This window comes from Canis lupus, chromosome 27 (genome assembly GCF_048164855.1).
Source record: "Canis lupus baileyi chromosome 27, mCanLup2.hap1, whole genome shotgun sequence".
In the NCBI taxonomy this organism is placed as follows: domain Eukaryota; kingdom Metazoa; phylum Chordata; class Mammalia; order Carnivora; family Canidae; genus Canis; species Canis lupus.
In genome coordinates this window covers 43,742,495-43,767,396 of record NC_132864.1, presented here as the reverse complement: position 1 = coordinate 43,767,396, position 24,902 = coordinate 43,742,495, and the positions used below count along the sequence as shown (strand labels likewise).

Here is a 24,902-nt window from a genome sequence, read left to right as displayed (position 1 = left end):
TCAGTTTTATAGGATTTGGTTACTGCACTAGGACTGCACCATATTAATCCCAAACCACAGTGAATTTTGAACTTAGAATGCAATGAAATAAACTGAATATCCTTAATAGTTGATTATGAAAATTTATCTAAATATTACATTATCCTAATTAGATTTTCAAGTAGGTACTTTCCTCTTTAGGCAACTTATATCAATATACCACTTATTATAAAACTTTAATTTGTGAGAGACACTTCTAACTCTGGCCAGCCATGTCCTTTAGGTTTATTTCATTATTTAGAACTAATTTCTACAGCATGCTGTGCCTTACTTCCTTCCCAGTCTCCCAGTTGATCTGTGAAATCATGAAGATTTTTGATTTTGTAAAGTTAGTAAGTACACAGGAAGAGAAATCATGACAAAATCCTTTCAGTCCTGTGAGGATTGAATAAAGTTGGCCTTTGCCTTAGGAAAGATAAAATCAAGACTTATACAGGTTTGCTAAAAGTTTGTTTTCTCTTTAAGTCAGTAAGCCATCCAGATAACATGGTATCTAGAGAAAACTCACTTCTGCTGGGATTGAGGATGAATGTCATCATCAACTCTGCTAACCCTCCTCACATCAGTAAATTTCTTATAAAAACTTTATGTTGCATGTTAAATCCTAAGTGATTATCTGAAAAGCCTCATAATAAAATTTTTAATTTTTGTCTTCATTCAAATTATGAAATTCATACATATTTGTTGGAAATCTTTCTTTCCTTAACTTTCTAGTCTCAGATATTCATACTCTCAGATATTCAGAGATAACCTCCATCAACTGTTGGTATGTATCATTCCCGCAACCTTGATATGCATAACACTAACATACAAATATGCATTCACATATTATGTTACACATTCATTTTCGAATTGGGAGAATAGTTGGCATGTCTAGATATATATGAATGGTAGTTGTTTTAAGTAATTAGCCCAAAATAATTTACACACAGTTTTGTTTAGGTTTTTTTTTTTTTCTTCTTCTTTATGTATGAATCAATTTAAGAGGATTAGGGAAAATAAAATTGGCAGGCCTTATTTTTGCCACCAATTATGAAAGATAACCCCAAATTTCCCTAACAGATTCCTAAGCATTTTGTAGTCCCTAAATTCTTACTGACTTGTAGAACTCCACTTGATATATTTATGACCTTCTTATACAGCAGAATAGAATCTATTCCAAGCCGAGATTACAACGTGTGTTATATATGAGCCACAGGGAATTCTGGACTTCAACCCAATCCATTACAGTTTGAATTTATTGCAAGCTAAGGCCTATCCATGCTACTCACAGTTGCATGGGGAGGTGAAGTTGAGAGTGGCAAGAGTTCCCAGTGACCTGGTTATTTCTAATTTATGGGCATGTCACAGGACTAAGCAGAGGCTCAGTGCACAGAGCATTTGATTCCCTACTTACAAAGATTGTGACCTCTCCGTCCCAGTGCGACCGCACAACCACTCAAGATAGCATTAAAAGTTGAGAAGAAATGGTTTTATAGGTCTCTTGTAATATTTAGAAGATAGATAGCTTTAGAAGAACTCAATTCACCTGTCTTCTAAGGGGTGCCAAGGGCTAACAGTACAAGCATTTCTGTTTTGTTTTTTGACTTCGTGGTATGTTTTTGTTTTGTGGATTTTTTATTTATTTATTTATTTATTTATTTATTTATTTATTTATTTATTTATTTTTTACTTTAAAATTGAAATATGTAAGACTTTCCTTAAAAACCTATTTAAGAAAACACCTTAAGACTGATAGTAAAAATGGAGAGACCCAATCTTTTTAACTGATCTCCTTGCCTCAGGGTTGTAGGTTTTTGGTGATGGGCTTGTTTTATATGATGGTTCATTTTATCTGTGCTGCTCTGGATTAATACAAAGGCCTCTACTTATATTGAAGAAAAAAATGCTTTGTGATATTTTTCATTCATTGTTGTTATTCTGTTCTCTGAGATTGTAGTGAATAAGCTAATAGATCTTTTCAAAACAACCATTCAGATGTCTGGAGCAAGATGTCATCCTGCATTTTTTAGCTTAAATATCCTCAATTTCTATCACACATCCTCGAGATGTTCAGACTTCACATCCTATCTACCCATAAAATGGTGCTGACTATAGCATCTGATACAATTAATGAATATGAAGTTTGTATTACTGCTCTGGCGCTCCACTTACATTTATATGGGAGTGTAGACCCCTTTCGTTTATCAAAATTTCACAATTATATTTTCACATTAATGTTTATAGCCATAGATTATACTTGGGCAATTATTTTTTTTTTTTTTGCCTGCTGCCAATAAGGTGATCTAAATTTGTCATTGTAAAATCGTATCATTGTATAAGCTGTTTGCCTGACTTATTAAAATGATTTTGAATGTTGCCTTTTGTCATTAAATATATGACATATTGTTCTGAGCATTGTGACTCCACAGATTTTATACACAGGACTTTAATGCCTTCATTTATGTCAATAATTAAAAAAGAAATGGGGTATATATTAGAACACAGAGCTATACGGCCCTAACCAGGTACCTTCCTGGATGTTAATGATTCTTAAATTTATTCTCTCTAGGTACATTTATTCAGTCAGGTAGAAGTAAATTAAAATGCCTTTTCCTTTACTGGCTGTAAAAAAAAATATCTTGAGATTAAACAAATTTCTTTCAGTGTAGATACGGTCTCTGTAGCATTCTCCTCATTTAGAGATGTGTCATGTGACATTTTAATGATCTCATCCTAGCTTCCAGGGATCACTGCTATATCTTTAAACCGGTTTCAATAAAATATCTAATAATTATTTCATAATCCCAAAGTGTCAGTTTGTATTTTAAAAACTCCATGTAATTTGCTTTCTTGGGAATTTAACTTTTTTTAAATAAAAAAAAAGTCACATCTGCTAGATGTGCCTGGCACAGGGCAACCTCGTGTGATGCTTACAGTGATCAAATCGGTGTTTTTTCTTCTCCCAGTTTTTAGAGAGGAGCCAACTGTGCATTGAAAGATTGTGCACAAAGTAGATGGTTAGCAGGTCACTGTAATGGGCCGGAAGACACATAGTGTGAGACATGGGGGGTGCATAGATGTACTCCAGGCACCATATAGTTACTGGGCAGAGAGCTTTGGTCATGACCAAACAACACGCCAGGCCTCCTGGACCTTCCAGCCCAGGGAAGGGATGCAGACTGAAATAAATCTGTCAACTGTGTAAAATGCAAAGGGGCAGGTGAGAAATATAATAAAGAAAAATAAACAGTGAGGGGAGAAGTTGGAAGGAGAGAGCAGACTGGAGGCCTCGTCCTTCAGATGGGTGGTCAGAACACGGTCGTTCTGATAAAATGATGTATTTAGAGGGAAAATTGTGTAAGGTCGAAAAAGACTTTAAAATTACAAAGGAGTACTTTATAGTGTTAAACACTTTGACTCAAAGGTCAAAGAGATGTAAGTTTGCATCCCAGTTCTGAAAGCTCTTGGCCATGCAACCTGAGTTAATAAGTGCCCTTTGGATGACACCCTTTGCTTTCAAGAATTTGTCATTGAAAAGGGGGCCAGCGGGCACAAATTTATGTGCAGAATATTTATTGAAATATGGTTTCTAGTGACAAAAGTGGACAGCATACAACATTTCACCATAAGTTTCTACTAAAACGAATTATGCCATAGACTCATAACGGAGTCTGTTAAATCACATAATAGAGCATCATAGTATACACCAAAAAGCTGTCATAACTCTGTATTTACAAATATGGGATGATTCACTGTGTGTGTGTGTGTGTGTGTGTGTGTAATAGTTGTATATTTGGAGAGAAAAAGATTAGCAAAATCAGCATTTACATGTATAAAATGAATAAGGTTGTTTGGATTGTGAATGGATTCTCTCCTTTGGATTTTATTTTATTTTATTTTATTTTATTTTATTTATTTTTTATTTTATTTTATTTTATTTTATTCTATTATTTTATTTTATTTTTGGATTGTATTTTAATTTGTATCCGATATAAACATCTATTTTAACAAAAGTGTAAATGAGCACAAATGTGATGCAACACCTCATCCCCAAGGATTTTATCATTAATACATTGTTTTTACAGAATGCAAGTTCATATCATTGCTTTTTTAACTTTTGGAGGGACAGAATTTGTTCAATCCTTAGATCTCTGCACTGGTTTTGTGATTATTCTCATCAGCTGCCCTCTGATGGTGGACATACTCCAGACATCTATATTTTGAGACACAGAACTGAACAGTAAAATAATCACAATTGCCTTCTCTTGTTTTTAAAATAGGGAAAAGGTATCAATCTTTACAGATTATTCTTGTTCTATTTTTAAGTATTTTTAAAAATTTTAAAAGATTTTATTTATTTATTCATGAGAGACACAGAGAGGGAGAGGCAGAGACACAGACAGAGGGAGAAGAAGTGGGTTCCCTGTGGGGGGCCCCATGTGGGACTCGATCCCAGGATCCCAGGGTCATGACCTGAGCCCAAGGCAGATGCTCACCCACGGGGCCACCCAGATCCAGATTATTCTTACTTTAAAATAATATTTTATGAAACAATTGTGCTGTGACTGTAATTGAGAAGCTTCCATTTCAATGCTTTTCTTAAAAAAAAAGATGTGCTTCTGTTCTGCAGCCCCCGATGAACATACACTCCATCGTGGTGCAAGTCCAGTGCATCAACAAGAAGGTGGGCACTGTGATCTACCATGAAGTTCGAATTGTGGTGAGGGACAGGAATGACAACTCGCCCACGTTCAAACACGACAGTTACTACGCCACCGTGAACGAGGTCAGTTTCCAGCGCCTCTTGCCTTCTACCCTCTTTATTGATGTATCTGACTCCCTGCCTGCTACACACGCTTTCAGGTGATGCTCCACAATAATTGGCTTGGCTATTGAAAAATATCACACACGCACACACACACAAAAATCATGTTAAGACATGATGCTTTAGGAGAAATAGGATTTTGGTTACTTCTGGTAAGATTTCAAGAATTTATTTTGCTATTGGCAACATCTGCTTTGCTTAATTATAAATTATAAATAATTATTAAATGACCAACATAGTGGTATTTTCCATCATCTCGGATAATTTCATGCTCGAATCCATACATATGCTTACTGAGGTTCAACAGGAGCTATTTATTTGCATTGTAACTTGCTGATTGTTTCCCATATCTCTGAGGGGGTGGCAGCAGTGAAATACCAGAAGGGAGAATCTATTTGATATTCTTTCAGTTTAAAAGATTTCCTTAATTTTATTTTTATTTATTTTTTTGAACATTTTATTTATGTATTTGAGAGTAAGAGAGAGAGCACAAGTGGTGGGGGGTGGCAGAGGGAGAGGGAGAAGCAGGCTCCCCATGGAGAGGGACTGGATCCCAGGACCCTGAGAGCATGACCTGAGCTGAAGGCTGATGCTTTGCCAGCTGAGCCACCCAGGAGCCCCAAGTTATTTCCTTGATTTTAAAAACAAGTTCTAGCAAATGCAAATATTTAAATAAAAATCACAACTCAATTCTTATACTGATTAATTTTTTTTAAATGCAAGTATCACAGATTCATTAGAACGTGTTTTTTTGTTGTTTTGCTTTCTTTTATTTTTCCTTTGAGACAAAAATCCATGGGCCAGAAAACCCTGTTTATGTTATTAATAAAAAAAAAAAAAGCTACTCAGCTAATTTTTTGTTATTCCACTAAGAAAATATTTCCAATGTATCTCTGGTATCACCTATTATACATGCTTTAGACACATGACAAATGAACCAAGTTTTTAATAGTCCATATATATTCACAGGTTATTTTTAACACACACACACACCCCCAAGACGTTGTTTTAACCTGAAAAAGGATGTACTTGTTTTATAGGAGGAAATGTGTACTTGGGGCATTAGAAACAGCATGGACGGGATCCCTGGGTGGCGCAGCGGTTTGGCGCCTGCCTTTGGCCCAGGGCGCGATCCTGGAGACCCAGGATCGAATCCCACATCGGGCTCCCGGTGCATGGAGCCTGCTTCTCCCTCTGCCTGTGTCTCTGCCTCTCTTTCTCTCTGTAACTATCATAAATAAATAAAAATTAAAAAAAAAAAAAAAGAAACAGCATGGAGCCTTTAACCTCTACACACTAGCTTTTTTCATATTATTTAAAATGTATCTTCTTCTTTAAAAAAGTATCTTATTCATCTCAATATTCTATTAGTAAAAAATAAATGATGTTTCTTATAACATGAGCCTTTGTAGATTGAATTACAAAAAAAAAAAAAAAAAAGAAAGAAAAAAGCCATGAACTCTTCTGTTAAGGTTATTGGGACAGGTTTACCCATCAGTGTTAATTCTTCTGAGCTGCTTTTATTTAACAGGTTCCTGCTAAAACAGACAGATGCTACTTAATGTAATTAACCATGTCACATGATTAATTATTTTCGCATCTCAAGTGTACTCTTTGAGTGAGATTTTGCTTCGTTGGTCTGAGTGCTAACCTCCTCTGTGAATAAGCTGATATCAGATCCCCGATAGCCCACTCTTGCACCACATGTAACAATTCCTGGAGCCACACCTTTAATTCATTTTTTGTGAATTAATTTACAATGTTCGGTTTGGATTTCAGAGTGCTCTGTGTGATCTGACTACTTTGGCGCCTGCCCCCCCCCCCCTTTGGCACCTTGCTGAAAAATAACCTTTTCAAGTACTATTTTAAACTTATCATTCCCCTATTCAGAAATTGTGTAAAATTTCTCATTATTTTCTGGAAAAAGGTCATCTTGTCTCCACTGGCTGACTTTCAAGGCCTTCCATAATCTGACCTTTCCTCAGTGTTCTTGGCATGGAGGTCCTCTCTCTTCATGCATCACTATCCAGGTTAATTTCTGCACGTCTCGGAAACATTTCCATTTCTAGGGCTTTGCTCACACCATGCATTGTACGTCTAACTGGGTCCTCTGGACCTTGCAAGGCTCCAATTTTTATTCATCTGTTAAAGTTGAACAAAAGACCTATTTCCATAGTCACCCATGACTGCTCACATTCACTGACGTCGGTCCATCCAGACTCTACACGTCTACAACATCTGGATAAGCAGCAGTGAGAGTGACACAAATTCATAGAAGAGTTGAACCTCTTCTCTTACACGTTATTTGGAGAAGCCCAGGTCTCTTTGCAAAGCCATCCATGTTCGCTTCTCTCTCATACATGTCCCTAGAGTCAACTGAGGTAGTCCTACCACTAGGACACTATGGCGGTACCTTCTGTGGCTTGATTCTGAGAACATGTCTAACCCATGGTCGTCGTATCCCACCCTCCCATTTGATTTTGCTCAAACTCCTTTATATTTATTTTCTTGGAAGGAGTTGAAGTTTCTTTAAACCAAAAAATATAATCACAAGAAAAAAATGAAATGTAGCTATTTTTCTTATCCTTCATTTATTTGAGTAGATCTTCGATAACTCTTAGTGTAACTAAGCATATATATATAATATATGAATATATATATAATATATGGCTTATATATAATATATATTATATATACACATGTGCATGGCAATGATGTGTACATATATGTGTACATATGTGTTTAAATGTGTGTATATATTCACTCATATATATATATATAGCATATAAGTCTTTCATATATAAAATATATAAATATATATGGATCTCTGTCTCCTGTGACTACAATGCTGCCTGGCTCTCTGTAAAATTAAGTTAAATTACATTAAATAGATTTTACTCCATGCAAGATTGTGAGATAGTTTTCATGAGGTTTCTCCTTTCGGTACAAGACATACAGTTAACGCAGTTAAGACTAGAAGGATCTAAAAGCTTCTCAGACATTTTTAAAAATAGTTCACAGTTTAATAGATTGTTGATGTCAAAATATTTTACACCTCATTAAAATCCAAAAGACAGGTATAAAGTCATTACCACAGATTTATGAAAGAGGTTTCCAAAATTAAAGTTCTGATGACTCACTGTCTTTATTCACCAGGAGATAACGGAGACCTGGAGGATACCAAAGATTGGCTGCGTTACGCAGCGAACTGGTCACAGGGTTGGACATAAAACTCAAGTCCCAGGTTCAATAATTTCTTGACCACTTATTAATAGACAACTTTTTTTTTAATAAACAACTTTTGCTAAATTATCACCACTTTCATGTAGCTGACTTTAAAAATAAATATAAGGGATATACTTCTGCTATTATATCATAATATCATCATCACAATCAGTATATTTTATATTTTTTATATGCAATTCTTTTTCTAAGCATCATGTGAAGTTTAAAAATCAGATATATTTTATATGTTGTATACCCCATTTTTGAGTTTGAGTGTATACACACACACACACACACACACAACTGAAGTTTATAAAAATAGTTGACCTAAAAAAAAAAAAAAAAAATAGTTGACCTGGGAAAAGGAAGAATCATAGCCTGACCATCACAGGTTTGCACCAGCAGCAAATACGTCACTGGAATTATGTACTGTGTTCTAGACAAAAGGTTAGCAGATCTTCCATAAAGGGCCACATGGGAGGTGTTTTAGGGCTGTAAGCCACGCTATTTCTGTTACAAAGACTCAGTGTGGAAGGCTACCAAACATCCCAGATTAAGAATCCTGAGGTTAAGAAAATGTCCCACGGTTTAGCTTTGTGTAGGTTAGATTAGTGTTTGGAAGTAGATCTTTCCTATGCCTCAGTTTTCATGCTCAGCAAGGAGCTTCCTCCGTTGAATGGATACCATTCACGGAAGGAAAAATCCCACCTGTCCCAAGTTACAGATCTGTCCTTCTGTTCCCGTCTTCCTTTTTGCTTAGATCCTATGTTATAGTGGATTGTTGTTGTTTTAATTTTTTTTTATTTTTAGGTTTTATTTATGATTGATTTATGAAAGACACAGAGAGAGAGGCAGTGACATAGGCAGAGGAAGAAACAGGCTCCCTGCGGGGACTCGATCCCAGGACCTCAGGATTGTGCCCTGAGCCAAGGGAGATGAGCCACTCGGGTGTCCCCTTATTTTATTTGTTATAAGCTTATGCCGGTAAAACATTTTATGACATTTTTAAGAAAAGTGGAGTGAGCAATATCTGCAAATGGAGAAAATTAGTAAAAAGAGGATATGCTATTCAAATATTTTGTATTACTATCAAAGTGGGGACTGCTAAATGAAATGTTATAATTTATGAGCCTATTTTAATTCCTTTAAAGATGCATTAAATGCCAGTCTTTTTTTTGTTCTTTGTAAACATGTTCTTTTACTTGTGTGTCAAGAATTTACCAAACTGTGAATGCCTGTACCTAACCACCGGGCAAGAATTACAGCAAGTTTATAATTCCTTGTTTGTGAGCAGGACATCAGACATTGCCAAGTATTTCTCTCTGGGTAATTGGAGATTCTCAATTAATTGTGCGCAATTGTATCATTAAGTAATTAGTCTAGTTGAAGACCAGCTTGCAGATCCTAATTGTAGCTGATCATTCTTAAGCAATCTTTTAAGATAAATATATTCTGGCCATGATGTCTTTAATAACACATGCGACTCGTCCCCCAAAATTACTTTTGACATAAAAAGCAAACAAAGGCAAGTCAAGGCAGACATGTAAGCCTGAGAGGAAATAATCTTAAAATTATATAGAGGTTATATTTGTCCCGGTCTCTAATGATCTCTTCACAGTTGGTGTGCTTTGTTTAGTCAATACTAATTTGTTATTTTTATCACCTTAAATATCATCTTAAATGCACTTTGCTGCTGTGACATGATGTGTTTTATTAAAGATAATTTGTTGGCAGTTTCTGGAAAAATGCTCCTTTGCAATCTCTCGATAGGGAGATGGTTTATGGTCTCTTGGAAGGAAGGAGGGAACAAAGGGAGGGAGAGAGGGAAAGAAGGAATTTAAACTTTGAGGCATTTTAACCTTGTAATATTCATTTTTCTGCTTTTTCCTTAGATAGCTTAGATTTTCTTTTACTTTGCTTTGAAAATATGCTGAAGGCAAAATGTTTTGTAGTTTGTGATAGATTAAAAGGTGTGCATGATTTCATTGTATTAGGCAGGGAGCTTGAATGCAGTGACATTTTCTATCCTTTTACCCAAATTGAGACTAATTGTAATCTTACAGTTTCTGAAGGAGAAGGACTTAGTTCAGATGTTGCCCTTTCTAAAAAAATATGTCTTTCTTTGTATTTCAGTCTCTGTTGTTTGGGTTAATTATGCTTTACTATTTCACAGTTTTATTTCATTGATTTGGTTAGATCAGTTACTAGTCTCAAATATCAATAACAGAAATATATGCAGTTTCTGAAAATTATGAACAAAGTGTATTGGCTTACTTTGTTATTTTCTTGCTATATTTATTGTAATGATTTAATCCTATATCCATTCCTTAAAGCATTTTTATTACCTCGCCTTTTGTGGTTTCTTAAATAATCTCCTTAAACAAATACAACAAATATTTGTTTTATGTTTTTCTATTCCACTAAATACTTTAGGGTTAAGGCTCTTGCTTCTAATAGATTTCATACTGACATCTCTGCTCAGATTTTACTTTTAAAATATAAAGGTTGTATGTGTGATAACATTGCCTACTGTGAGGACAAAAGTCGTTGAGTTAGAGCTCTAAACTATGGGTGAATTTTAAAAATTCATGATTTCTGAAATGTTCATAACAAGGTTATGCTTTGCCTATAGAATGTACAAATTCCTAAGAATGGTGTCTTAACATAAGATATTTTGTTGAAGTGAAGACTTTTAGGTTCAAAGATCTGCTTTTTTGGTGTTTTTGTTTTTTAGATTTTATTATTTTTTTTTTTTTTAGATTTTATTTGTTTATTTGAGAGAGGGGAGCATAGAGGGAGAGGGAGAAGCAGACTCCCCGCTGAGCAGGGAGTCCAATGTGGGGCTCGATCCCAGGATCCTGAGGTCATGACCTGAGCTGAAGGCAGATGCTTCATGGACTGAGCCACCCAGGCACCCCTGCTTTTTTTGTTTGTATCTAATCAGTGTTGAATGATATCAGGACAACCCTTTGAGATTCTTTTTTTTAGGTAAACTATAACTCACAGGTAAAATTTGGCCTACCACTGCCAGTTTTCATATGGCCCATGCAATTTCAGTGTCCATAAGTAAAATTTTATTACAATACAACCATGGCCATTCATCATGTATTTTTGATGTGTCAGGAGCAGAGCTGAGCAGTTGTATAACAGAACCAGTGTGACCTGGCTCCGTGGTGAGTCAGAAACTGCACCAGGTGAGGGGTCACACAACGTACACCTCAGTGCAGTAAGTAAGGAGATCAGGCGAAAACTTCCAAAGCTGTGACTCCTCAAGTTTCTTTATTTTAGGGTTAGGAGAATATTTAGACAGAGGAGCCTGCTCACCACATGTAGAGGTAGGCGTGAGGTTGGGCATACGTGTTAAGGAAACGTGCCTACATGTGCTTTGTATGTTAGTTAATGACATTTGTGCTCCTCCTTGGGTGGAGATTTTAGGATTAGAATGAGGTAATCATTCTAATAATTCTGAGGTCATCAGTTATTCTTGAGGTCATGCCATGGTCCATCTGCACAGGCATGAGTGGGGTTTTGCTCAAACTGGTCTGGGTGGCCGGGGTCAGCTGCAGGTCTTGTCAGGGCAGTTGCTCACTTGAGGGTGGTTTCCAGTTTCCATTGGTCTGAATTAAGAGAGAAGCTGGAGAGAAGAACTCAGGGAAAAAAGTGGGACAAAGGTTGGTGAGTACAAGCAGGTGGGCAGCCAAGGTGAGGTCTTGGGGTCCAGCTGGTGACAGCTGCAACTGAACCAGTATAACCCACAAAGCTGGAAATATTCACAACATGGCCTTTATTGAAAAAAAAAAGTATGTTAAATAAAATCTGATGCTGCTGTGTTATCACAATATTTATATTGTGACCTTAGAGATATAGTTTATGTCTTTTACCAATACTCTTGTCTCCTGATGGTGTTTTGAATTTATTTGGTAAACAGTTCCAATTATTACTTACATTTTGTTTAATTCAGTAGACCTTATTTTCCTGAACCACCACGCACTTCACTCTAAGGAGTTCTGTAGAAAAGCTTAAAATGAGGAAGGACAGAATGAGAGAAGGTGATAAAGGTGACAATGAAGGGCAGTTAGGGGCCAGATTCTGAAAGGCACCACCAGTCACAAAGAGGAGCTCTAGGCACTAAGGAACCAGGGAGAGGCTTAAGCTGATACCAGCACATCAGCTGTACCTATATGCATTGTCCTATAGCTTAATGGAGAAAGCTTGGAAGAGGTGAGCCAGGGAGACACAAGGCAAAATATCTTGAACTGGCATGGACCAACAGGGTAGGCAGGAAGAGCATCTAGGTAGACAGGTTCTTGGGAAAGGAGGGCTGATTGACTGTAAAGGGTAGAAGAAAAGAGATATAGATACCACACATGTTGTATAGGTTTGATTCTGAAATTCTGGCTGAGAATATAGCCAGAACTGATGCTACTCAGAAAATGTATTAGACACGAGTACTTAGAGAAAGAAGGTTTCAGTTGGGGAGGATTTGGTGAATTCTAGTATCTGTGAGATAAATTCATGTGTAGCAACCTAGCATGGAATGTCTTTGGATCTTGAAAGGTCCATGAAAAACATAAAGATTTGTGAATTGGGGCACCTGGGTGGGTCAGGAGGTTGGGCATCCTGCTCTTGATTTCACCTCAGGTCCTGATCTCAGTGTCTTGAGATTGAGCTCCCTATTGGGCTCCATGCTCAGTGGGGAATTTGCTTGAAACGTCTCTCCATCTCTTTCTCCCTCTGCTCCTGCCCCAACTCACTCTCATACTCTCTCTCTCTCTCTCTCAAATAATAAATAAATCTTAAAAAGAAAAGGCTTGTGAATCAAAAATAAGTAAGCTGAAACAAAGACTGCCCAAGTGAGGCGATTAGTTTCCTTTGACCTTATAGGACGTGATGTAGGTAGGGAGTTATGGAAAAACAAATCATCTGTCAAATTGTAGCTATACCCGTGCATATGCAATTTTCAGGAAGAGAAGTTGCAGCATGTATTAGATTTTCACAGGGATCCATAGATTCCTGAGGGTAGAGCCCAAGGTAGTTTGAAAAGTAAGGAGATGAGCAAAAGAAAAGCAATTCAACAGAAAACAGAGCAGAGGAGTAGCAAGAAAATAAGGCAGTGTTGTCCTAAAAGGAGAGTGCATTGAATTTAAAAATTCAAGCCCTAGTTCAGTAAATTAGCAAAAGTATAAATCAGACGGTGTTAAATTAAGAGGCACATTGGAAGTAAGGATAGAGGGATAGTGACTATGAACTGCTTTTTAAGGTGTTGACTTCAAGGGAAACAGACATGGAGCAGTAGTGAGTTTCAGGACACAGGATACTTGAGTTTGTTAATAAGACAGTTTCACATACTAGGAGCACCTGGAGGGCTCAGTCAGGTAAATGTCTGACTCTTGATCTCAGGGCAGGTAGTGATCTCAGGGTCATAGGATCGAGCTCCACATTGGGCTCTGTGCTGGGCATGGAGATTCTCTTTCTCCCTTTGCTTGTCACTCCTCTCTCTCTCTCTCTCTCTCTCTCTCTCTCTCATAAAGAAATATATCTTAAAAAGAAATTAACTACTAACATCCTATTGTTGACTGGAAGCCTTACTGATAACATAGTCAACATATATTTTGTATGTAATATGTATTATTACAGTATTCTTACAATAAAGTAAGCTAAAGAAAATGTTATTAAGAGAATTATATGGAGGAGGAGACACATTTGCAGTGCTAGACTGTAAAAACACATAAAAATACAAAGATTTTACATTTCCTCTCTTTTTCCTCCTGTTTAACCTACTTCAGCAAGTTTCCACATGATTGAGCTGTGACTGTTGTTGCCCTGGGTGCAGGGCTAATACCGTGTGGTTATGGGGAAAGGTTTACTGCACAGAGATAGTCCTGCATGGTTATCTGGGGAGGTTTGGATTCACACAATCTTCATTATATCCAGTCATACAAAAGAGCAAAGTCTCTCTTCTGATTGAGGTAGACTAGATAATTAGGCCCAATGGCTCTCTTGAAGATATACCTATAAGAATTCAGCAAATACGAACAAACAAGCAAATGAACACATAAACACAATGAAACTAAGTGAGTGAATGAATCTATTTGAAGGCATCTAAGAGCTAATAAGGAAAAATTAAGAAAAAGGAAAATGTGAATATATATGACTAAATCTAAGTAAATATTAACTGATAAATAATATTTTCTTTGTGATATATATATAATAATATAATTATAATTATATAATAAGATCACTGAAGAACACTGAAGTTATAAGCCCGGAAATGTCTAAAAAATGCATTTTAAGGTCTTCATTGCCTACAAAGTGAATAGAATAATGAATAATATATACATTAATTCATCAAAGTAAGGCAAAGTGACAAACAGGAACACAGAAGAAGCAGAATAAAATATAAACACTTGGTAAAGAGTAGATTTAAACCATCCTGTCCAAAAAATAACATCAAAAGTAAAGGAGAAAATGATCAAAATGAAAGACAAGAGTTTTTCAGACTAAATTAGAAAAAATAAAGCCATTTGTAGGCAATTGACATGCAACTCAGTTAAACATAAGGACTCAGAAATCTTAAATATTAAGAGATGGAAGTAGAACATGTAGTCAGTTATGCAAAAGCTGTGGTAGCTGTACTATTATCAGACAAAAAGGACATTATGGTAAAAGACATTGGTGGAGAACAAAAGGAACGTTTCCTCGTGATAAAGATTCAATTTGCCAGAAAGTTAGAGCAATTATGAATTCAACGACACTTAATAACGTGGCCTCAGAAATATTAAGTATTGAAAAAATTAAAGGAGAAAGAGAAAAATCCATTATCATAGAGGGATGTTTTAAAACCTGAAGGGGCCAGAATTAATAGCCTCCCAAGTTGCCCATTTGCTAATCCCTGCAAAAGAACTTTGCAGGTATGATTCGTTACAGAAGGTAATTGAGAGATTATTCCGGGAGTACCGGGGTGGTTCAGTCAGTGAAGTGTATGCCCTTGGCTCAGGTCATGATCTTGGTGTCCTGGGATCGAGTCCTGCATTGGGGAGTCTGCTTCTCCCTCTCCCGCTCCCCCTACTTGTGCTCTTTCTCTCTCAAATAAATAAATAAAATCTTAAAAAAAAAAAATAGAGGTAGATTACCCAGGATTATCCTGGTGGATCCAACTGAATCACCTGAGCCCTTAAAAGAATAGAACTTTCTCTGGCTAGAGTCTGAGAGTCCAGGGAAGAGAAAGCAGGCAATATGAAGCAGAAGAGGAGATTAAAGAGCATTGAGGGTGACAAAGACCCAGCCCTTCTGTGCAGGCTTTGAGGGTGAATGGAGGCACGAGCCAGGGAACACATTCCAAGAGCAAAGAAGGAAGCCATTTACTAGCAGGGAATCAGGTCCCTACAGTGGTGGGGGTGGGGGGGTTAAAAATAATGATGTCCAGCCCATTACCTGAATGAACTTGGAAGTGAATTCATTCCCAGCATCTCCAGAAAGGGATCCAGCCCTGGAGAAAATTGTTGTTTGTTTGTTTGTTTGTTTGTTTGTTTGTTTTTTAATGTTTGTTTGTTTTTTGTTTTTGTTTTTGTTTTTGTTTGGTGAGCCTCTCTGACTTCTGACTGTTCTGAGAGATAACTAAAGTATACAAAACAAATTATCTGAAAGTATTTTAAGACTCTGCATTCATGACAATTTGTTAGGGCAGCAGTAAGCAATGTAAAACCGCTCGCATTCACTGACAAGAGAGGGAGGGAAAAATAACAGTGAGAAGCTTTGGAGAGTGAAGTCAGCAAACTCAACCTGGTAGGTTCTTAGAGAAGGAGCAGTGTTGCAGGAAAGCTCCACCTTTCAAGCACACAGAATACTTAACGAGAATTTACCAAATGCTGTAGAGGAAGTGTCGACATATTGCAAATGACTGAAATTATAGACTAGGCTTTCTAATCACCATGCAATTGAGCTTAAAATTAATGAAAACAACAGACACAAACTAGAAATTTCTCATATTGTTTAGATAATGACATATAAAGCTCTCATTATTTACAAGTGGCATTACTGCATATGTAGAAACCAACAATATTTACATATAAATTATTGCAGCTAAAAGTGAGCTTAACAAGTTTCCTGGGGGAAAAAAATAAAATAAAAAAAAATAAAAAAATAAAAAATAAAATAAAATAAAAAACAAGTTTCCTGGGGACAAGGTCGATATTTTTTTAAGTTTTTTTTTTTAAATAAACAACAAACAAAATGAATTTTAATACGGATGACTTGTTCATAGCACCTACCAAAATGGAGTTTCAATTCTATCATCTATCTATCTATCTATCTATCTATCTATCTATCTATCATCTATCTATCTATTTAAAGATTTTATTTATTTATTCATGAGATACACAGAATGAGGCAGAAGCAGAGGGAGAAGCAGGCTCCCACAGGAAGGCCTATGTGGGACTCGATCACTTGGGGTAAGGTTTTTAAAGAAACAAAAAAAGAGCTTTCCGGATTATTGTGATAAATTATGTAAGTTACACACTAGTGATGACAACAATAGAAACTCAGGGGTTTTTTTTTTGGTAAATATGAACTATGAGAGTTATATATATATTTTTTTTACCTAGCTTTTGGGTGAAAACACATAGTTTTGTGAATTATTGCTCTTTTTACAGAACTCTACGGGGAAAGTATGTATTTATTCAGTTATGTCTATTATACCACTTGAGAAAATTTTTTTAAAGATTTTATTTATTTATTTGAGAGAGTGAGAGAGCACAAATAGGGGGAGGGTCAGAGGAAGAAGCCGATTCCCTGCTGAGCAGGGAGCCTGATATGGGACTTGATGGCAGGACCCTGAGATCATGACTTGAGCTGAAGGCAGATGCTTCACCCAGTGAGCCACCCAGGTGCCCTCATATACAACTTAAGAATATTTACCCTACTTGTCATGTCCCAGAAAAACTAATGTCATATTGATTAAGTAATATCAATGATTCCCCTTTGACCAAATGTCCCTTTTCTTCCCTCTACAAGATTTTCCCGCATGCACAGCTTTATGAGGCTCTATGACAAGGGTCCCAAGAGCATCATGTCAATTTAATAAATCTGTGTTTGATCAAGTTCTCTAAGTTATTAATAATAGGAAACTTTGAAGGATGTTTCATAAATCTACATTTAAAATGTCACTTGCAATTTAGGAAAGCGAAGGTTTGCAGTTGAAATTACCTTAGGTTTAAGGAATAATCAAGTTGTTTCGTAATTATTGACCTTATAGTGCATTGCAAATCATGTCCTGGTTAACAGCTTAAATGTCTATAATGTTTGGATTTACAATAATTTTAGTTCTTTTTACTTTTTTGTATTATTAGGCACACTCATTAAGAAATAACTTCACACCAGGTCAATTTTAAATTTATTTTCTTATCCAAAATCTGTTCACAGTAAGATTTTCTACATAGATCTTGCCAATTTGGTGGCATCATCTGTCCTGATATCGGATAGGATAAGGATAGATTACAGTGATCATGGTAGATTAATTCTATCATTCTACCAGATAATTCATGACAATTGTCATTTATTAAGTATATTTATGAATGCTAAATGTTTTCCATGTGAAGCGTCTCAAATGAGACTTCCCTGTGCCTACATGTGGACTCATATCAGGTATGTGCTGCTGAAAGTGCAGAACGAGAGAACCATATATTAACTAACAGGTAGTGAGAGGCAGCTTTAAGCCAGAAACCAAGGCAACCTGACTCCAAAGCGGAGTGTTTGATCACCACACGGCACAAATGCACCAGGCAAAAGAATGATGAACTCAGATACGTCCAGAAAACGCCACGCAATTTTGAAAATTTATATTCCTTCCTCATGTCTTAAAAGAAGGTTTCCAGAAAGGGTAAGGAGTAAGTACAGCCAATAAAATGAATAGTATTATGACTAACTTGAAAAAAAAGTTTCCCTTGCTTGTTGGGTCTGAATGACCAACTTGGTTCCCAGGTCAGTAAAATGGTGTGCTTGTAGGATGTTAAGGATGACCGAGTGTGGCTCTTTGAGTAGCCACAAGCTAGGTGGTGATTCAGGATGGCCGCTTCCTACTGCATAATCCCAGAAAACTGAGTAATTCTAATAGGCTTGGTTTCCTCGATGCAAGAAATAATAGTGTCCTTGGGATAGTTACTGAGGATTAAAGGATACAGAGATTGCAAAATGAAGCCTACAGATCTGGGGACATTCTGTGTGCTCATGGAGCGGTCGGAATGGTGATGGCCAACTTCCTAATTATATCCAGCATCCCATGTACATCCAGTCACCCTTCCCCAAATTTAATTCTCAAAGAAAAATACACCTGAGTATTTTCACTACAAAACATTTATTTCTACTGAAATGTTTTATTAAATTGTATTTTTACCACCTTTCTCAGGTTAATATTTGCATTACCTTATACCCATTCTAATTATGTTGCCAGTACTTATATTTCTTAAACTATGGGGAAAATAGTAGAATAATAATAAAAAAGGACTAAATTCCACGTAACATTGCAACTAATAAATATAGTTTTAAACTTCATTTTATTGAGCACTTTCCTTATGAGATATCTTTCAACTTTAGCAGAGATTCTCTTTTTTCATTCTGTTCAAGCTTGGTGAGACTAATAACCTTGAAAACTCCCTTTAAATGCATCATGAGGGGGCACTGTAAAAGATTTATATTTTAACATTTGTTTTAAGGTATTTATTTATTTATTTATTTATTTATTTATTTATTTATTTATGATAGTCACAGAGAGAGAGAGAGAGAGGCAGAGACACAGGCAGAGGGAGAAGCAGACTCCACGCCGGGAGCCGGACGTGGGATTCGATCCCGGGTCTCCAGGATCGCGCCCTGGGCCAAAGGCAGGTGCCAAACCGCTGCGCCAGCCAGGGATCCCAGATTTATATTTTAAAGATATTATTTATTCACTTGAGAGAAAGAGAGAGAGAAAGCACGAGCAGGGGAAAAGAGGAAGAAGGATGAGCAGACTCCATATTTAGCAGAGAGCTCAATGTGACAGTGGATCTCATGACCCTGAGATCATGACCTGAGCTGAAATCAAGAGTCATTTGCTTAACCAATTGAGCCACACAGATGCCCTGTAAAAATTCCTTATTTATGACTAATAGCTATAAATGTAAATCATAGAACAGTGATGATATAACATCAGATCTGGATTGTATGTAGAGGATATCTTTATATCCTATATACATAATACATTTTCTATAGAATGCCTATGAATTCATGAAGAATTATAGGAAGTAACATGATCGCAAGCCTATCAAGATGACCATCTTGTCCAACTACATGTATAATAGTTGATATACAATTGAGAGTATTTCAGATTAGCTGGTATCCTATACTGATTCAATTAGGATTTTATTTTATTAAAATAAATAAATTGGGATCCCTGGGTGGCGCAGCGGTTTGGCGCCTGCCTTTGGCCCAGGGCGCGATCCTGGAGACCCGGGATCGAATCCCACGTCGGGCTCCCGGTGCATGGAGCCTGCTTCTCCCTCTGCCTGTGTCTCTGCCTCTCTCTCTCTCTCTCTCTCTCTCTCTCTCTGTGACTATCATAAATAAATAAAAAATTAAAAAAAAATAAAAATAAAAAATAAAATAAATAAATCATTTTATTTATTTAAAATAAATAAATAAATTTTATTAAGGTATTATTTATTAATATTATATATTAATATTATAATATTAACAATCAATGAAATATTATCTATTTTATTTTATTTTACATTAGATGCTATTACACTTATTTCTCCTGACATTTATTTTTTTTATTTTTTTTTTTTTTTAATTTTTTTTTTTTTTATTGGTGTTCAATTTACTAACATACAGAATAACACCCAGTGCCCGTCACCCATTCACTCCCACCCCCCGCCCTCCTCCCCTTCTACCACCCCTAGTTCGTTTCCCAGAGTTAGCAGTCTTTACGTTCTGTCTCCCTTTCTGATATTTCCCACACATTTCTTCCCCCTTCCCTTATTTTCCCTTTCACTATTATTTATATTCCCCAAATGAATGAGAACATATAATAAATACCCGTTAGGATAATGTGCTCATTAATTTTTTTTAAATTGGGTTCTAAAATGTTTTATTTAGTTAAGATTTAAGTTAATGATTAAAAACATTTTAATGTCCTTACCAATCAGCAGGAACTAGAAGCCGAACTCAGCCAAATTAAACCTTAGAAAGGTATGAGAATCTTTTGCTCACCCATTTATTTCTTCTTTCTCACTCAAATCTATCTTAATTTTTTGGCTGAGAGTTTGTTCAAATGTATACTGAACTTTTATTAAAATTAACTAATTAATTTAATTTTATAATAGGGGCAACTGGATGGCTCAGCCGGTTAAGCCCCCAACACTTGATTTGGTCTCAGATTGTGACCTTGGGGTCATAAGATCAAGCCCCACATTGGTTTTATGCTGGGTGTAGAGCCTGCTTAAGATTCTCTGTCTCCCTTTCTCTCTATCCCTCCCCTGCTCTGCACTCTCTCTCTAAAAATAAATGAATAAATAAATAATCTTAAAATAATTAAATGTAATATAAATAAACAAAGCTTTATTATTTTAAAAAATATTTTCTTCTTATAGTAACTGATATGCTCAGATCTTGGATTTTGTTATAATGAAAGTGATTATGCAAATGGCCAGTTTAATCATTATATTTTCTATTATTTATTTAAACAATATCAGAACTCTTTATACCTAAATAACATTTTAGTTGAAGTAATGGAACATTAGATAACCCACATTCAATTTCCCCTTTTGTTAACAGATTTTATTAGGATGGTACATTTTTAAACAACTAAGGAACCAACAGTGAAATATTTTTATTAACTTAAATCCATAATTTATTTGGATTCCCTTAGTTTTTACCTAATATCCTTATTCTTATTCCAGGACCCAGTCTAGGATACCATATGACTTTTAGGCATTATATCCCTTTAGTCTTCTCTAGACTGTGGCATTTTTTTTTTTTTTTACTTTTATTGTTTTTGATAATCTTGACAGTTTTGAGGAATTCTGATAAGATAAAATTTCTTTCTGGTAGATAGATGATAGATCGATAAATAGATACATGCATAGATGATAGATTGATAAATATATAGATAGATGTGTGTATATATCGCTTATGTGTATATATGTATATCGTGTATAGATCTATAGACCCCATTTGATTTTTGCTGATTTTCCCAATAAAATGCTCTGTAGGTTGAAGACTCTACCTAGGATCCAACATTGTCTTTATTTGCTGTGTCTTTGTAGTCTCAAACTTAGGTCCTTAGTATTCCCTTGCCTTTAATGACCTTAATAATTTTCAGGAGTGGGACAATTTGTACTTACCTGATATTTCTGTATATTATAAATTTTGTTCAGGAATATCACAAAGGTAATATGTGTTTTCCATAGCACATAACAAGAAAGACACACAATACCAATTTGTCCCATTACTGGTAATCGTAGCCTCTTCAAACCCTTACCCAACATTTTTATTAGTGATTTGTGAAGCATTGATTTGTTGAAAAACCTTGGGTGAAAATGCAAATCTCTGTGGTTGAATATATTTTCTTTCTTCTTCTCTTTGCCCCTTGAGCATTTTTTGAGTGCTTTCTCAGGCATGAAGCAATAAACTAGCAATGAAGTTTTGATCACGAATGAAGAGGTTAGCATACTAAAAAGGTAAATTTGAGAATTTATGGAATAATTTGCTTGCTGAGAATCTACCTATTTCAATGGCAATAATAATTTGAGTTTTCTAAAATGCAGACACTAGCTTAATTTAAGTTCTTTGTCTTTCTGTAAATATCTCAAAATTATTTCTCCTTAGGGTGAAATATAATTTATCTTTGATGAAATACATCATCCAAATTGCATCATTTCAGATTATCTGTATATCTTGAGTTCTGATATGTGACAAATTGTATTTAGTTCCTCTTTCATTTCTCCTTTTCTCAAAAGCTTATTAATAGCAGGTTATGAAATTTCTGAAATAATATATTTCACAGTGGCTGGGAGTTTTTACTTTGATTTCAAACAATCAGGGTTGCAATCCTGATCGACCAAGCAGTAGCATTACAACACGAGGCAGAAGCTCCTTGCCTATGATTCCACAACCATAAAATAAGTATAACAACAAAAAAATAATAAAGTTGTGTTAAAGGATTAAAAGTGATAATATATTTGAAGTATTTAATACAGGTTCTGGCCATCTTGTCTTGTGAGTCAACTTTGCCTTAGAATTATGCTCTAGAAATAGTTATATTTGAAAACCAAAGCGTCTTCACACATTAACTGCAAAATGTAAAATTGTAAATTGGGAGTAATTAGCGGAACAACACCAACCTCAGCGTTTTCTCACAATGGTGAAATGACATGATCTCAAAATCTATTCAATTTGAGTGTTCACTTTCCTGATCAAACTTAGTTTGATGCTCTTCTTCCACATTTCATCATGGCTGTATCATCTCCCTTCACTAAGACATGCATTTTTGGACATCTGTTCTTAGCAGTCATTTCAGTAGATCTAAGAGCACAAATGGCATCCATGATGAATCATAACAGTGAAATTTCATCTTTAGGTAAGAATTTTTAACACATTTTATATGTGTTTTATTTACAATTGCTTGATACAATACGGTGATTTTTAAAATTAAATATATATTACAATATATAAACATAAATATCTGTATCTATCTATCTATATGAAATGTACATGTATTGGAAACTTGATAAAAATCACTAAACCTTCAGAGCGATGCCCGATCACAGAATTTCTTTGGAAAATAGCAGTAGCAGGTAATCTATAGCACACAGAAGCTTCAGTTCCCTTGTTTCCTTCCTCCAGGGAATTAGGCACATCTGGAAGCGAAATACCAGTAAGAGAGGCAAAAGGAGAAGGAGATTAATGAACAGGAAAGAAGCACACAAAAATATATTTTCTACTTTAAACATGTCAATGAGAATCAATCTTTTAGCTGTTTTAAAAGATTCACATATTCAACAAACTTCAAATTTAGTAATCTCTTATTTAAATATATACTTATATATACATACACAAGCACACATTCTCTGTGTATTTGTTTATATAGATACACACATATACAATTTAAACTTCATTACTCTTTAGTTTTTAAGTAGAGTAGAGCTGCTTATCACTCTAATTATTATTATTTTGAAGATACTTATATACAAGGATTTGCCTATAATAATTTCTTCAGAAGAAGTGACTCTAGCTTTCATAATTAAAACACACAGGTGCAAAAACTGTATTATGTTAAAGGGAACATGAAAAACATCTGTAATGTGTGCTATTTGCAATTCTGGAAAGTTTTAATATACTTCACGTAGACATTTGATTTGGATAAATATTGGAATAAAACACATGTTCTATTAATGAGTTGATATAAAACTAACTTAATGGTCACAGGAACAATTATAATAAGCTCTCAATAAATAATCATAGACCCAGAGATAACATAATTGAATCGTTGTGAGAAAAAGCTGAAGTCCTCAACAATGTGAACTGGTGTAAGGAATGCATCACTCCATTTCCTTTGCGGAGATTCTCTAGGTTATCAAATATATCATGATCTCTAAAGCCTCATTTCCAAGGCAGGGATGACTTGCAAGAAAGATCGTGCAATAATGTTATCGGAGGAGGACGCTAAGGGCTGAATAGTAGCCAAAGAATGAAGGGTTCTCAACAGCTTTCAAATAGCACAGTATTATTAACTATGGTCACCACTCTGTACATTACATTCCCAGGATTTATTTATTTATCTTTTAACTGGAAATTTGTACCTCCTGTGTCTTGGCTACTGTGCTGCAATGCTGCGATGACCATAGAGATGCATGTATCTCTTCGAATTAGTGCTTTAATTTCCTTTGGATAAATACCCCCAAATGAAGTTACTGGATCATATATGGTAGTTCTATTTCTAGTACTTTTAGAAACCTCCATACTGTTCTCCACAGTGGCTGCACCAATTTACCTTCCCTCCAACTGTGCAAGGCCACCTGGGATTCAGTTTTATGGAGGCTGTCAAGTAGGAATTGGTATCATTCTTTTCTATCTAGATTTCTAATTAACATAGCACCTTGTATAGAAAAAAAATCAGTAAGTTCACATCCACTGTTGTGTGGTCCTTTTCTATGCATCAGGTGACTATCTGTGGGGATTGATTTTGGGCAGGATATGCTGTCCTACTGGTATATTTGTTTATTCTCAAGCCAATACCACAGTGTCTTGATTTATATTGAAGTCAGGGAATCGGGTCATGTAAGTCTTCCAACTTAGTTCTTTAAGACAGTCTTCCTAGTCTTGACCCCATGACGTTTTTAGATTAATTTTAGAGTCAGCTTATGAATCTCAACATAAATTGGCAAATGTATAAAGAATTGACATGTTTGCCTGCTGATAATGCCAATTTCTTGATAGAGCATATATTTCCATTTATTTAGTTCTTTAATAAACTATCAATATATAGATCTAGCATGTTTCTTGTAAGCACTTTAACCCAATTTTAACTTTGGCAAGCAGAAAACAGTTAAGTGGAGCAGAGGTGAGACTCAATCCTGTCTATTTCTGGTCCATTGAGTCTTTGAGCCACACCCCTCGTGAATTACTAGTATTGTTTGTCACGTGTAACCGATCTTCATTATCTACTGATTCTGTAATTGCAAATTTGCCCACTTGCTCAAACTTATGTATAAACCCGGGTTCAATACTTGCCAAACTTCCCCAGTCATTCACAGATACGTACAGAGGGATGAAAACTTTGAGTCACCCCCTGTACACACTT

General features: G+C 35.6%; 1 protein-coding gene across 1 annotated transcript in view; it reads left to right on the top strand.

Annotated features, from left to right (window-relative positions):
* The window catches only part of PCDH15 (protocadherin related 15), an 876,905-nt gene that overhangs the window by 379,564 nt on the left and 472,439 nt on the right, over nucleotides 1–24,902 (top strand). The window contains exon 5 of the mRNA XM_072803740.1: nucleotides 4,652–4,807. Coding sequence (XP_072659841.1) covers nucleotides 4,652–4,807 — 156 coding nt within the window. The remainder of the gene's footprint in view (nucleotides 1–4,651; nucleotides 4,808–24,902) is intronic.